Source organism: Gadus chalcogrammus, chromosome 4 (genome assembly GCF_026213295.1).
Source record: "Gadus chalcogrammus isolate NIFS_2021 chromosome 4, NIFS_Gcha_1.0, whole genome shotgun sequence".
Classification (NCBI taxonomy): Eukaryota; Metazoa; Chordata; class Actinopteri; order Gadiformes; family Gadidae; genus Gadus; species Gadus chalcogrammus.
The window spans coordinates 1110260-1124477 of record NC_079415.1 but is presented as its reverse complement, the minus strand read 5'-3'; the positions used below and the strand labels follow the sequence as shown (position 1 = coordinate 1124477).

At 46.5% G+C, this 14218-nt stretch overlaps 2 protein-coding genes across 2 annotated transcripts; both read left to right on the top strand.

Annotated features, from left to right (window-relative positions):
* The first annotated feature begins 554 nt into the window (after positions 1–554).
* pah (phenylalanine hydroxylase) lies at positions 555–6939 on the top strand. Its single transcript, XM_056589414.1, has 8 exons — positions 555–813; positions 1841–1976; positions 2262–2331; positions 2556–2612; positions 2736–2831; positions 5432–5565; positions 5797–5912; positions 6389–6939. Exons 1-8 carry the CDS (start codon positions 570–572, stop codon positions 6430–6432), a joined length of 897 nt encoding a protein of 298 aa, XP_056445389.1. The 5' UTR covers positions 555–569; the 3' UTR covers positions 6433–6939.
* A 512-nt stretch (positions 6940–7451) lies between these two features.
* Positions 7452–13359, top strand: th2 (tyrosine hydroxylase 2). Its single transcript, XM_056588511.1, has 12 exons — positions 7452–7683; positions 7779–7959; positions 8094–8182; positions 8267–8334; positions 8945–8995; positions 9104–9249; positions 9888–10023; positions 10171–10240; positions 10381–10437; positions 11806–11901; positions 12367–12500; positions 12977–13359. The coding sequence occupies exons 1-12, from the start codon at positions 7453–7455 to the stop codon at positions 13134–13136; spliced, it is 1419 nt and encodes a 472-aa protein (XP_056444486.1). The 5' UTR covers position 7452; the 3' UTR covers positions 13137–13359.
* Positions 13360–14218: the final 859 nt, after the last annotated feature.

The following is a 14218-nucleotide window of genomic DNA, read 5'->3' as shown; positions in this document are numbered from 1 at the left end:
TCATGGTAACCAAGGACTCAGAGGCTCAGCCGTCTGATAGGTCATGGTAACCGAGGACTGAACCCTATAGGTGAAAGCAATAACTTTGGCAAATTAATTATTCAGAATTGACTATCATCGTACCCATGTAGCTACATAGACAAGAAGGTTGTTAGGTCACTCTACGTCCATTCCAAAAACATTTGACCTGTGATCGGTAGAATGTGCTTGATGGTATAGAACAACTGCTTGCAAACCCAAAAAGTCCAAGCACAAAAGTTTGATAATTAGGCTTAAAGATGTTGTAATACAACAAATTACACTACATGTGACACGAATGAAATTTCGATTTGTCTATTTGTCTAGTACATGTGTTGTAATTGACAATAAAGCGGACTTTGACTTTGACTTTGACTATAGAGACACTGACATCCCATCCTAACAAACATCGACAGTTCACTCACTGGACACTCAAACTCTCAGCCAATCAAATAACTGCCTTCAGATTTCTGAGGCATCAAAAAACGTTTGGATTCTCATGCAAGCTAACAAGAAGAAGCTACGTTCGATTAGCGACCAGGGGATTCCCGATGTGTGGAGTAACTATAACCCCCCCCCCCCCCCGCCGCCCCCGCAGTGGCCAGGTGATCCCCAAGGTGGAGTACACAGCGGAGGAGAAGACCACCTGGGGCACTGTCTTCATGGAGCTCAAGACGCTGTACCCGACTCACGCCTGCCGCGAGCACAACCGCGTCTTCCCCCTGCTGGAGAAGTACTGCGGCTACAGGCAGGACAACATCCCTCAGCTGGAGGAGATCTCCCGCTTCCTGCAATGTACGTGAACGCAAAGCTCACCTGGGGTAGGGGGGGACGTGAACGGGAGGGAACGTCGGGAATGACGTGGCTCACCTGGTGTAAAGGTGCTGTAGTTGATCAGGTGTAGCTAACAGTAGCTAAGTATCACAGCTAATGTAGCTAAGTATCACAGCTAATGTAGCGTGGCAGATTCAATTTCCCAGGTATTTAACCCGGTTTGTAAGTACTAGGTATTTTAGCTTACTAGGTCAATACGTACTAGGCATTTTAGCTTACTAGGTCAATAAGTACTAGGCATTTTAGCTTACTAGGTCAATAAGTACTAGGTATTTTAACTTACTAGGACAATAAGTACTAGGTATTTTAGCTTACTAGGTCAATAAGTACTAGGTATTTTAACTTACTAGGACAATAAGTACTAGGTATTTTAGCTTACTAGGTCAATAAGTACTAGGTATTTTAGCTTACTAGGTCAATAAGTACTAGGTATTTTAGCTTACTAGGTCAATAAGTACTAGGTATTTTAACTTACTAGGACAATAAGTACTAGGTATTTTAGCTTACTAGGTCAATAAGTACTAGGTATTTTAGCTTACTAGGTCAATAAGTACTAGGTATTTTAACTTACTAGGTCAATGAGTACTAGGTATTTTAGCTTACTAGGTCAATAAGTACTAGGTATTTTAGCTTACTAGGTCAATAAGTACTAGGTATTTTAGCTTACTAGGTCAATAAGTACTAGGTATTTTAACTTAATAAGTCAATAAGTACTATGTATTTTAGCTTACAAGGTTTGAAGTCAGAGGTTTTTTAGCTAACAAGGTATAGTAGCTTACCAGGTTTCGCTTACTAGGAATCGTAGCACCTCAGTTTTAGCTAACCTAAGTGTGGGCTCTAGACAGTGTTTGTAACTAGGTAGCAAAGCTTGCCTTGGCAATGACCAGCGACTAGAGAGGGCGCTGCCAGCTGCGAGTTTTCCCAATCGATTTTCCGATTATTCCGACAGCTCATTATCGAAACCTTAAACCCCCTCTCCGCGTTCCAGCGTGCACGGGGTTCCGTCTGCGGCCCGTGGCCGGCCTGCTGTCCTCCAGGGACTTCCTGGCCGGGCTGGCGTTCCGCGTGTTCCACTCCACACAGTACATCCGCCACGCATCCAAGCCCATGTACACGCCCGAACCGTGAGTCCCCCCGGCTGTGAGTCCACCCGGCTGTGTGTCCACCCGGCTGTGTGTCCCTGTGAGACTAGGCCAGGGGGGGGGGGGGGGGGGGGGGCTTTAGTCAGAACCCGGGGTTAGGGTTAGTAAATAGCAGTGGAAGATGTATTTATATAATTGTATTGTATTATATATGTGTTTAATGCATGGCGTGCAATTTGAAAACCTTTCTAGTGCTGTATAGTGTCCGTGCCATGGTGTCTTTATCCAAAACATATCTTCTCTCTCGTCGTGTTTCCACCACTTCAGGGATATTTGCCACGAGCTGCTCGGCCACGTTCCACTGTTTGCTGATCCCAGCTTTGCACAGTTCTCCCAGGTACGGCCAAATACAATTCAGTGTCGTTATACGGAGACCAATGTGCTGTCACCTAGGTTTGATACACTATGAGGAATTCAGATTTTTTCACCCAAAGGCTGAGCAGAAAACGACGACAAAGAAATCATGGCTGTCTGATTCCGTCCTCTCTTCCCCATCGCTCCTGCAGCGTCCTGACCCATGTGTGTTTGTGTGTCTGTTCATTTGTTTGTTTCTCCACGCAGGAGATAGGTCTAGCGTCTCTGGGAGCCCCCGACGAGTTCATCGAGAAGCTCGCCACCGTGAGTACCCCCAACACGAGACCCAACCCTCCCCCCTGCAGACATGACCCCTGCTTGGTGCCCTCTGACCCCAGCCTGAGCTGCGCCTCACCCCTTTGTGGTCCCATGTCCCCCCCCCCCCAGGTGTACTGGTTCACTGTGGAGTTCGGTCTGTGCAAACAGGGCACTGAGATCAAGGCATACGGCGCTGGCCTGCTCTCGTCGTTCGGAGAACTCCAGGTTGGTCTGCAGCTTCTGCTCCGGCAGTTTGTGTGTCCTCGTTTCCTCACACCTCACACCAAAGGCCACATACATACACACACAAACACACTGCTCTAGTGATTATTACAATGCAAGGTGAGGTGTAATGTGATGTGTTCGTTTCACCTTGTATTCACCCACGTTTTTCTACTTATTTGAGTTACTCACCGTAACTTATGGGATCGATCTGATTGGGGAGCACTAGGCCTTCTGGCCATTATCAATAAACCTTCGGACCCCCAACACAAACCGTGGTTTGTGTTGGGGGTCCAAAGGTTAGGACCGACAGGGTTAGCTTGATTTAGTGTGTCCAGTGAGGCGGCCTCCCACGTGGGCCGATCAGGTGCAGGGTTAGTCGATGTGTCACTGGGGGGAAACCTGCAGCGTACGCTTAGTACCTCCCCCTGACTCATGTCTTAGGGTGACAGGGTGAGTAGATCACTGGGTACTGGATGGGTAGGTTAGTGATGGATGGGTAGGTTACTGATGGATGGGTAGGTTAGTGATGGATGGGTAGGTTAGTGATGGATGGGTAGGTTAGTGATGGATGGGTAGGTTAGTGATGGATGGGTAGGTTAGTGATGGATGGGTAGGTTAGTGATGGATGGGTAGGTTAGTGATGGATGGGTAGGTTAGTGATGGATGGGTAGGTTACTGATGGATGGGTAGGTTAGTGATGGATGGGTAGGTTAGTGATGGATGGGTAGGTTAGTGATGGATGGGTAGGTTAGTGATGGATGGGTAGGTTAGTGATGGATGGGTAGGTTAGTGATGGATGGGTAGGTTAGTGATGGATGGGTAGGTTAGTGATGGATGGGTAGGTTACTGATGGATGGGTAGGTTAGTGATGGATGGGTAGGTTAGTGATGGATGGGTAGGTTAGTGATGGATGGGTAGGTCAGTGGAGCTGGATGGGAAGGTTAGTGGAGCTGGATGGGTAGGTTAGTGATGGATGGGTAGGTTAGTGATGGATGGGTAGGTTAGTGATGGATGGGTAGGTTAGTGATGGATGGGTAGGTCAGTGGAGCTGGATGGGTAGGTTAGTGATGGATGGGTAGGGTAGTGATGGATGGGTAGGTTAGTGATGGATGGGTAGGTTAGTGATGGATGGGTAGGTTAGTGATGGATGGGTAGGTTAGTGATGGATGGGTAGGTTAGTGATGGATGGGTAGGGTAGTGATGGATGGGTAGGTTAGTGATGGATGGGTAGGTTAGTGATGGATGGGTAGGTTAGTGATGGATGGGTAGGTTAGTGATGGATGGGTAGGTTAGTGATGGATGGGTAGGTTAGTGATGGATGGGTAGGTTAGTGATGGATGGGTAGGTTAGTGAAGGATGGGTAGGTTATTTATGGATGGGTAGGTTAGTGGAGCTGGATGGGAAGGTTAGTGGAGCTGGATGGGTAGGTTAGTGATGGATGGGTTAGTGGAGCTGTATGGGTTGGTTAGTGATGGATCGGTAGGTTAGTAGAGCGGGATGGGTAGGTTAGTGGAGCTGGATTGGTAGGTTAGTGATGGATGGGTAGGTTAGTGATGGATGGGTTGGTTAGTGGAGATGGATGGGTAGGTTAGTGATGGATTGGTAGGTTAGTGATGGATGGGTTGGTTAGTGGAGATGGATGGGTATGTTAGTGATGGATGGGTTGGTTAGTGGAGATGGATGGGTAGGTTAGTGATGGATGGGTTGGTTAGTGATGGATGGGTATGTTAGTGATGGATGGGTTGGTTAGTGGAGATGGATGGGTAGGTTAGTGGAGATGGATGGGTAGGTTAGTGATGGATGGGTAGGTTAGTGATGGATGGGTTGGTTAGTGGAGATGGATGGGTAGGTTAGTGATGGATGGGTAGGTTAGTGATGGATGGGTTGGTTAGTGGAGATGGATGGGTAGGTTAGTGATGGATGGGTTGGTTAGTGGAGATGGATGGGTAGGTTAGTGATGGATGGGTTGGTTAGTGGAGATGGATGGGTAGGTTAGTGATGGTCGGGCGGAAGACAGTTATACTTCAGTGATGTGAGTTGGGGGCAGCAGAGGATCCACCCTGCTGAGAGCCACATTAAGGCTGGGGGGGGGGGGGGGGGGGGGCTGATGCCAACCAACTGCACTTCCTGTTGACCAGTAGAGCGCTTCCATGGAAACCAAGACCAAACAGGAATGAATACAGGACACTATTTTGTGATATGATAAATAATTCATGACCCTAATTCTGGAAAAATGACCAGTTACATAAAACGTACAGGAAATGTTAATTACAGAGACAAAACCACGCCCATACGAATCAGGATTTATATATTTTATACTTATATGTAAAATTGTACAGATGTTTTATTCTGTTGTTTTATTCTCACTCTTGACCTGTTATTGATTATTTGAATAGGAAAACCAGCATGTTTACAACGTTGTTTTTTTGTTGATGCCCTTCTTTAGTTGGTCGTCGTCAGGAGTGTAATACAAAGCAGAGATAAATACCCTAAAGGCCGATCCATACCTCCGGATCCGGACGAAACTGTCCGTATCCGTATTTACCGTAGGGTGTGAATGGGCCTTAATGGTTCCCTCCTTCTGTCTCGTTGTTACGCAGTATTGTTTGACGGACAAACCCCAGCTCTGCCCCTTTGAGCCGGCGAAGACCAGCCTCCAGAAATACCCGATCACTGAATTCCAACCCGTGTATTTTGTGGCTGAAAGCTTCGAGGATGCCAAGGAGAGAGTCAGGTACAACGATAATTATGATCAACAAATAAAGAAACAGAACATACTTAATCATCTTATGACAAGTATTGGGGTTTCAACATCTATAACAAACATATATGTATTTGCAATAAATAAATCGAATTCGAAGTGTACAGCTCAATTGTATCAATTTCATGGATGTTATTCGCATTATTGCCTTTAAAGGTCTAATTTCTATGGTTGATGATTGGTGCTCTCTTCCGCCCCCTACAGGAAATTTGCCGCTACTATTCCCAGGCCTTTCACGGTGCGCTACAACGCCTACACGCAGAGCATCGAGGTGCTGGACAACACCCAGCAGCTCCGCAACCTCGCTGAAAACATCAACAGTACGGAACACACACACACACACACACACACACACACACACACACACACACACACACACACACACACACACACACACACACACACACACACACACGCAAGCGCGCGCACACACACGCACGCACGCACGCACACACACACACACACACACACACACACATACACACACACACACACACACACGCACCACACGCACACGCACACACACACATCACAAACGCAGCACGGGGCTTTCCTTTTTAATCTATTTTAGTTCGTTTAGGAACAACCAGCTGGTTATTCTACATTTTATTAAACAGTAGGCTATGTGAAATGTAATACGACAGCAAGCTAATATAGCCTATGTGGTCAGCCTTATTTAGCAGTTGTGATAATACATGTTGGCTATGTAGGCTACTAATTATAATCTGTAAATGATGCCTACTTGAGAACAATTCTACAAAATACGTTTACATTTTCTTTATGTTTGATATTTCAGATGAGATGGGCCTTCTGTGCAACGCCTTGAAGAAGTTGGAGTGAACATTGTAGCCTACCTTGTCATACTGCATGCTTTTAGATAGCAGGCTTGACGGCGATGATGAGTGATGACTCGACGCAGAGGCGCAGTCATTGTCTTCTGTCCATTGATGCGCCAAAAGCTATAATTGTGAACACATGAGCCAGTTGTTCAATGTTTAACCTTTTGACATTTTGAGATGACTGTAAATATAACCAATCAGGCTACTAATGAGTCTCCTTTGAAGATTATTTCTTTCTTTCATAAAACCACTGCGTCATCGTATTTTATACCAGCCTATATAATCATAATATTTTAGCCACCCATTTATCTGACGTAGGCCTAGTTTTATAACCTTATATATTAGAAGAGAGAAGTAGATTAGATGGCTTTTCCGTTGCCGCAGTCGAACCTATAAATAGCCAATTATTGACGATGTTTATTATGTTTTCTTTTGAATGCATGTACTGTGAAATTGATAAAACAAATAAACATATTAAGGACTCGTGTGAATTTGTTTGAACTTCTGTTAGGCAGGCATATATCCCAAACACATACTCTTAAAAAAATGATAATGATAAAAAAACATGATAATCAAGTGGTCAATTTGATCAGGACGTTGGATTAATGCGTCTATCAGAAATTAGGGTTGCTCATCCCAGACATAATGATCAATTATCAGGGGCGATAAGGCTTACTATATAGGCCCCAAACACACATTTATTGATAAGATTAACGAACGCTCGGATGAATGGCTATGTCTTGATCCAAAGCATCTGATTTATCCACAAAATAAAATGTAGGCTTATGACGCAAAATACCTTACATAAATCCCGTCGGCCTATTGCGTAACTGATCTCCATAAACTATTCAAATGACGAGCTATATTAAGTGTCCACGCGTGGTAGGCAGGTCCTCAAATAGCCCCGAATGACAACACATCCAATCACATCGGTCCTTTCCCGACAGGGGACACACAAATCAGGTCAAATACAGTTAAGATTGTTATTTTACGCACTACAGATAGAGGTGCCATCGTTGAGATGAAGACGGACAACGCGGTGCAGAGCGTGCCGTTTGGGGGGAGGAGACAGAGCCTGATCGAAGACGCGCGGAAGGAGCGCACGGGAGGGGCCGGAGGGCCCCCCTCGCCCGGGCCCCACGGAGACCACCAGGGCTTCGAGACCAAGGACGAGCGGGTCGTCCTGAACGTCGTGGTCGCCTTCAGCAACGAGAAGAATTCGGGGTTCTTCAAAACGGGGAAGATATTCGAGGTGAGCAAAAAAATAAAATAAAAATTATTTCGTAATTTCTAGAAAAATAAATATGAGTTTAGTGACACTGGACCCTGTGGTGTTTTTCACCTCAGACGTTTGAAGCTAAACTTCTCCATGTGGAAAGTCGACCCGCGAGGAAGGGGAAGAACAGCCCGGGGCCGGGGGACCTGGAATTCTTCATCAGGTGTGAGGTGCACGGCGCGGACCTCGACGTCTTCATCAACTCACTCAGAAAGGTGGCGGACGACATCCGCACCTTCCCGGAAGAAAAAGGTAGGCTACGCGGTTTCCGTAAAGTGTTCTCCTGTGGTCGGCCTGTTAGGGGAATGCGTTTGACTGTTTTTTTTTATAATGCTTCATTGCTGCATGTGCTTAATCATTAATAGTCTTCCTCCTCTGCGACGCAGTTCCCTGGTTCCCTCGGAAGATTAAAGAGTTGGACAGGTGCAAATTGCTGATCACCAAATTTGATCCCGACGTGGATAAGGAACACCCTGTATGTATTTCATTATACTGGATAACGTTATGTGTTTACATTTTCCCCAAGAATGTGCACGAAATAATCATTCCCGTTTTGCAGGGATTCAGTGATCCAGAATACAGAAAACGGAGAGCGCTCTTATCCGACCTCGCATTCAGCTACAAACAGTGAGTAACCTGTCGATTCAATTTAATTTAACTTTATTGTCATTGTACACGTTAAGGTGCACATATAGAAATAGGAAAAGGTGTTGTCTCTCTGCCAAAATATTAGGAAATTGCCAATTGGAATTAAAATGCAAATAAATCCAAGAAATATTTGAGCATTTTTAGAATTTAAGCATTTATTCTAAAGATGTTCACTATTGGGGACTCATGTGGGGCATTAGCCAGTATATTGGGTTCGATTCCCAAAGTCCTCAAACGGACATCCTCGAATCTGAATTCACCGTAAGACCAGTGTCCCCATCCCTCATCCGGTCGCATTGGATACCAGCGTCTGCTAAATAACTAAAATACAGTAAATAGAGGTGAATAGTAAGAATAGTAAGAATAGTGAATACTAGTAATAATATATTATAATACAATACAATGGAATATTAATAGTGAATAGTAAGAATAGTGAATACTAGTAATAATAGAATAAAATAGAATAGAATGGAATATTAATAGTGAATAGTAAGAATTGTGAATACTAGTAATAATAGAATAGAATAGAACAGAATGGAATATTAATAGTGAATAGTGGCCTCACTGCAATGATTCTTTTTGGACACAGGGGGGACCCGTTGCCTACGGTGGAATACACAACAGAGGAAGTCGCCACATGGTGAGGTGGCGGCACCGCAGCACACAACAAGCATGGAGATGGGTTGAATGAATTCTATAGGTGAGACGTATAGCACGACGTGCCACGTGACCCCGTGTGTCGCCGCAGGAGGGAGGTCTACAGCACGCTGCGCAGCATCTACCCCAGCATGGCCTGCCGACAGTTCCTGGACGCGCTGCAGCAGTTAGAGCGGGAGTGTGGCTACGGAGACGACCGTATCCCACAGCTCCGGGAAGTCTCGGCGTTTCTCAAAGGTGAGGACAGACTGGGAGGGAGAGAGAGAGGGGGAGAGGGAGAGGTGATGGAGGAAGGGAGGGAGAGAGGAGGGAGGGAGGGAGAGAGGTAGTGAGTGAGGGAGAGAGGGAGTAAGTGTGGAGGGAGGGAGGGGGTGTGGGAGGGGGGGAGTGAGTGAAAGACTAAAAGAGGGAGGAAAACATCTGTGAGACTGTGCAGGTGTGCGCTGAACAACACATTCACAACGCGTGAGAAAATCGAGCGTTTTACAAATATTATTCGCCGTTGTATCGCTGTAGCACTGCTGAAGTATTTCTGGCAGATTTTCCTCCAAATCCTCCATCAACTCATGAGCCTGCACCAGATATCTGTGAACAGGAAGCCTGTGTGAAACGGTTCAGTCGCTAGGAACTGAGTGACGCATTGTGTATTGACTTTTAGTTCGAGGTAATTCTGAGAAAAGGACAAAGCATGGTGCATATTCACGGCTGCTCCACAACACAAACGCTCGCTAACACTAACACCTTTCCAGTTCAAAGAAAGTGCCAAAAACAAAGCCTAACTCAACGACTGAACTACAACAACCCAGCAATAACGTTCAAATGATCATGTCACATATATGCTTACCGGGACTCGTTCTCCCCCGACCGTCTCGCAGAGAAGACGGGCTTCCAGCTGCGTCCGGCCGTGGGGCTGCTCTCCGCCCGGGACTTCCTGGCCAGCCTGGCGTTCCGAGTGTTCCAGTGCACCCAGTACATCCGCCACGCCTCAACGCCCATGCACTCCCCCGAGCCGTGAGTCCCCACGACTCATCCAGACCCTGTCCCCCAACCCAGCCGCCCGCCGCCCGGTCTGCGCCCGGTATCGTGGTGACGGTGCCCTGATCCTTCCAGCGTTTGTAGCGCATCGCTGATCTCCTCGTTTTTCTTTTTATTCGACAGAGATTGTTGCCATGAGCTTCTGGGTCACGTTCCCATGCTGGCTGATAAGGAATTTGCAGAGTTTTCACAGGTAATCTTTCTACTTTGTTCCACCGTTTGAGGCATTTGTGCAGTGACCATGGTTAGAGTTTTGATATTGATGTGTACATGTGGTGCAGTCGGGTCGGGTTGAGTTTGAGTGGAACCTCATCATGTTGATCTGCTCTCTAGGAGATTGGACTAGCTTCGCTTGGAGCTTCCGATGAGGACATTGAAAAACTTTCAACGGTAAGAGTTTAGCCGTGTGACCATCACTAAACACTCGTTAATCGATAATAAAATAATGTATATACCCTCCATCTGAATATCATTTTTATAGCAATGAGGAATTAAAATATTGCACAAATTTGAACAATTTTTTTTTCATTCATTTAGCGCTGGTCACTAGTAGTAATGAATGGCCTGTGTGTCAGTTTTGGTGAAAAAAAAATGCTGTTTCACCCTGTTCTAGTGTGGCAGACGAGGTGGGCGGGGAGGAACGACAGGATTTTGGTTCTTACTCATGCATATTCATGATTTGCAAATGTCTCGCCTCTGATTGGCTAACAGAACAGGTCATCACAGTAATGAAACCCATTCCACTTCCAGAGAGACTCAGAGAGAGAGGGAGAAGGAGAGAGAAACACGGGGAGAGAGAGAGAGAGAGAGGGAGAAGGAGAGAGAGAGAGAGAGAGAGAGAGAGAGAGAGAGAGAGAGAGAGAGAGAGAGAGAGAGAGAGAGAGAGAGAGAGAGAGAGATTAAGGGAGGGAGAGAAAACGAGATAGAGGGAGAAGGAGAGAGAAACAGGGAGAATGAGAGAGGGAGAAGGAGACAGAGACACAGATGGCAGAGGCAACAAATCAACGTTGCATCTCTTGGCCAAGAAAGAAGAGTTGAGGAAGGAACGGTTGGATTGGACATTCACTCATTCATTCACGGGGCACGGCGGGAGTCACGGGAGTACCCTTCTCCCTCTCTCTCTCCCGGGCACCGTGACCGCGGCCCGGGCAACGTGACCGCGGCCCGGCACTCCCGCAACTCCCGGTCGCAACGACTCCCGCCGTGCCCCGTGAATGAATGAATGTCCAATCCAACTATTGCTTCCTCAACTCTTCTTTCTTAGCGAAGAGATGCAACGTTGTTTTTTGTCATCGCCACAAATAGCCCAGGCATAAACTTGTTCCGCAATGTAAGCACCTTGCTGTGACCCCCTATCTGCCCAGATGGGCTCTGTGTCACTTGGTCGCAAAGTAAGTCCTGTCTTCCCTCGGGCCGTCGCATGGCAAGGTCAGCGAGGCCATGAATACTAATTCACCAACTGACGTCAGTCGGTGAGGCTTTTCTAATTCGCTTGCCTATGCCTCTATTTTCTTTGATTTGCAAATGCAGGCAATCGAGGTAGAAGGACATTTTCACGTTCAGCATGCATATGCAACTCTATCGTATTTCAAAAGGAACAAGATTAAACGGTTCCTCAGGGAATGACGCCTTTAACTGAGGGGACGGTTGGTGGGGGCCATTACATTTTGGGTTTATGTCACCATCTAGGGATGTAAGTTCGGTACTGCATACTATGATGTGTAACCATCTGGCTTTCTCCCCCCCCCCCCATAACAGTTGTATTGGTTTACCCTGGAGTTCGGTCTCTGCAAACAGAACGGTGCTTTGAAGGCGTATGGCGCCGGCCTCCTGTCCTCATATGGTGAACTAGTTGTAAGTTATTAATTTTTCCTCCATCCTCCTCGGTTCTTCAACATAGATCAGAAAGACATCTGGTCTCCCCGTCCTCAAAAAGGGTCAACAATCCTTAAATGCAGACCAGCTTCTAAGTGAATTTATTGGGGTTGGAGGGCTTTTTCGGGTCACATTTTATGTTCTATTATTTACCATCATGTTCGAGTCCGCTTTTATCGCTGGTTTACACATTCGATGTATCCCAATTATTTATTGTATTTAGGCTGCAACTTCAACGCTTATCAATATGATGTACTGACTTTGGCACGCCTCTATTCTACTTGAGACGGATTCTAGGAATATTTACTTGGCCTAACCGTATGCTTTATATTATATTATCGTTATTGTTATTCTCCTTTTACAACGATTGTCAGCGCCTTTGAGTTGTTATTGTTCGTCTGAAATGGGCTCCATCAATAAAGTCGGATTGGACCTGTCTTACAGTATGCCCTGTCGAACGAGCCCGAGTGCCGTCCGTTCGAGCCTGAGCAGACGTCTGTCCAGCCGTACCAGGACCAGACCTACCAGCCCGTCTACTTTGTGTCCGAGAGCTTTGAGGATGCCAAGGTCAAGCTGAGGTGAGGCGGGCGGCCATTTTGGATTGAAATCGTTACCAAAAACGTAATAAACGATTTTTATGTCATAAACAACCAAATCTATAAGAGCATGCATGACCATGCACGTAAGAAAAAGGGAAGATGTATTAAAGGGCCCCCTATTGGTGGATATAGATCAACCCACCGTAGTTGGTACAGTCCACCAAGAAGTCTGGTCAAAGTGCCTTACAATAAGTTTGTCCGAAGAAAGAAAAACAACAATATATCGCTGTCAGTACAGTTCATAGACCCAAGTGCCAAGCACTAACAATCATTAGGTTGACCCATTCCCCACAGACAACAAAGCTACACCATGCTAAGTACTATTTTAAGGTGCAAGGACGTACAACATACAAAAAGTGTGTAAGAGGGAAACAGCTTGTGTTGCCGAAAACCTTCACACACCTGGTGAGCCCACAACAGGGCTCCTTTAAAGGACCACTTTCTCGTCCCAACAGGAAGTTCTCTGCGAAAATCAACCGGCCCTTCTCGGTCTGCTACGACCCGTTCACCTGCAGCGTGGAGGTCCTGGACCAGCCAGAGAAGATCCAGCACACCCTGGGCCAGATGAAGGAAGACCTGAGGGTCTTACACACCGCACTGGAGAAGCTGGCCTGACCCAAACCACACTACGTAACAGGGAATACACTATGCGTGTTTAGATTGCAAACATTTCATTAAACATAGTGTATATATAGCTCTTCTCAAGTGTGTGAGAGTGTGTGTGTGTGTGTGTGCGTGTGTGTGCGCGAGAGATAGGCGTACACATGACACAGATGATCTATGTTGTTTACGACGCACACTAGTGCCGTCCACTCACTGCGTCATAATCTTTGCTAACTAAAACCTAAATAAATAATTTATTTTCAACAAGCTCGGGAGTTTTACTTTCGAATGAATGGAATGCTGCCAAGTGTTGACGAATTACTGCTCTTTTAATTGGCAAACCCGGAGGTTTCTTGGAAAGCTACACGGCAAGAGAAAACATTTTCGGAAAAATGTGCCTCGGAGCCAAATGCGGTTTCAGCGTCACTGCCGGAAGACAAGGGATTAGGGATGAGAAATGTTGTTGTGATGGATGAAGAGGCCCGAGTGAGGGAGGCCTACCACGACGAGGAGAGAGAAACAGAGCCAGAGACCGAACGAGAGCGATAGCAGGAGAGTCAGAGGGGGGAGAGGGAGAGCGAGAGAGAGAGCGAGAGCGAGAGAGAGACTCCAGTAGCTACACAATTTTGGGTGCCTGCCCATCTTTCTAACCTTTCTTCTTTTCCATTTGGAAAATTCGAGAGCCCATTTTCTCGTCACGTGCTATTAAGCAAAGAGACGTAGCTAATTGTGAATTATTTAAGTATCACGTTCCATTTGACGGTCAATGAACGACTCAGGAACGGGGCCCAAGTGAGCCAGCGGGTCGCCGGGACCTCACGTTAGAACAGGCCGCGGCGAGGTCGCCAGGACACGGACGTGATGATGGGCCAGAAAGGCAGCGCTGCTGACGGCAGCGATTCCTCCTCCGCCTCCCTTTCCTCGGTTTTTTCTGACTTGCGTCACACCAAATGCGCATATCCTCCGTCTCGCGCTCTACAAGTGTCTGTCAGGGCATGGTGGCATGCGATGGTTTATTATTATTCATGATTAAAAAACGATGTAACTTTGAGAAATGCCCGGTAAATAAATCTGCCGCTGCTTTTAGCCTCTCA

Excerpts from the sequence above, each read along its gene's own strand:
- pah (XM_056589414.1), top strand. The coding sequence starts at position 570 with ATGTGTGGAGTAACTATAACCCCCCCCCCCCCCCGCCGCCCCCGCAGT. Across the intron at positions 1,977-2,261 it reads CCCATGTACACGCCCGAACC|GGATATTTGCCACGAGCTGC; the intron begins GTGAGTCCCCCC and ends CCACCACTTCAG. Across the intron at positions 5,566-5,796 it reads GATGCCAAGGAGAGAGTCAG|GAAATTTGCCGCTACTATTC; the intron begins GTACAACGATAA and ends CGCCCCCTACAG.
- th2 (XM_056588511.1), top strand. The coding sequence starts at position 7,453 with ATGAAGACGGACAACGCGGTGCAGAGCGTGCCGTTTGGGGGGAGGAGA. Across the intron at positions 7,684-7,778 it reads AAACGGGGAAGATATTCGAG|ACGTTTGAAGCTAAACTTCT; the intron begins GTGAGCAAAAAA and ends TTTTCACCTCAG. Across the intron at positions 8,335-8,944 it reads CTCGCATTCAGCTACAAACA|GGGGGACCCGTTGCCTACGG; the intron begins GTGAGTAACCTG and ends TTTTGGACACAG.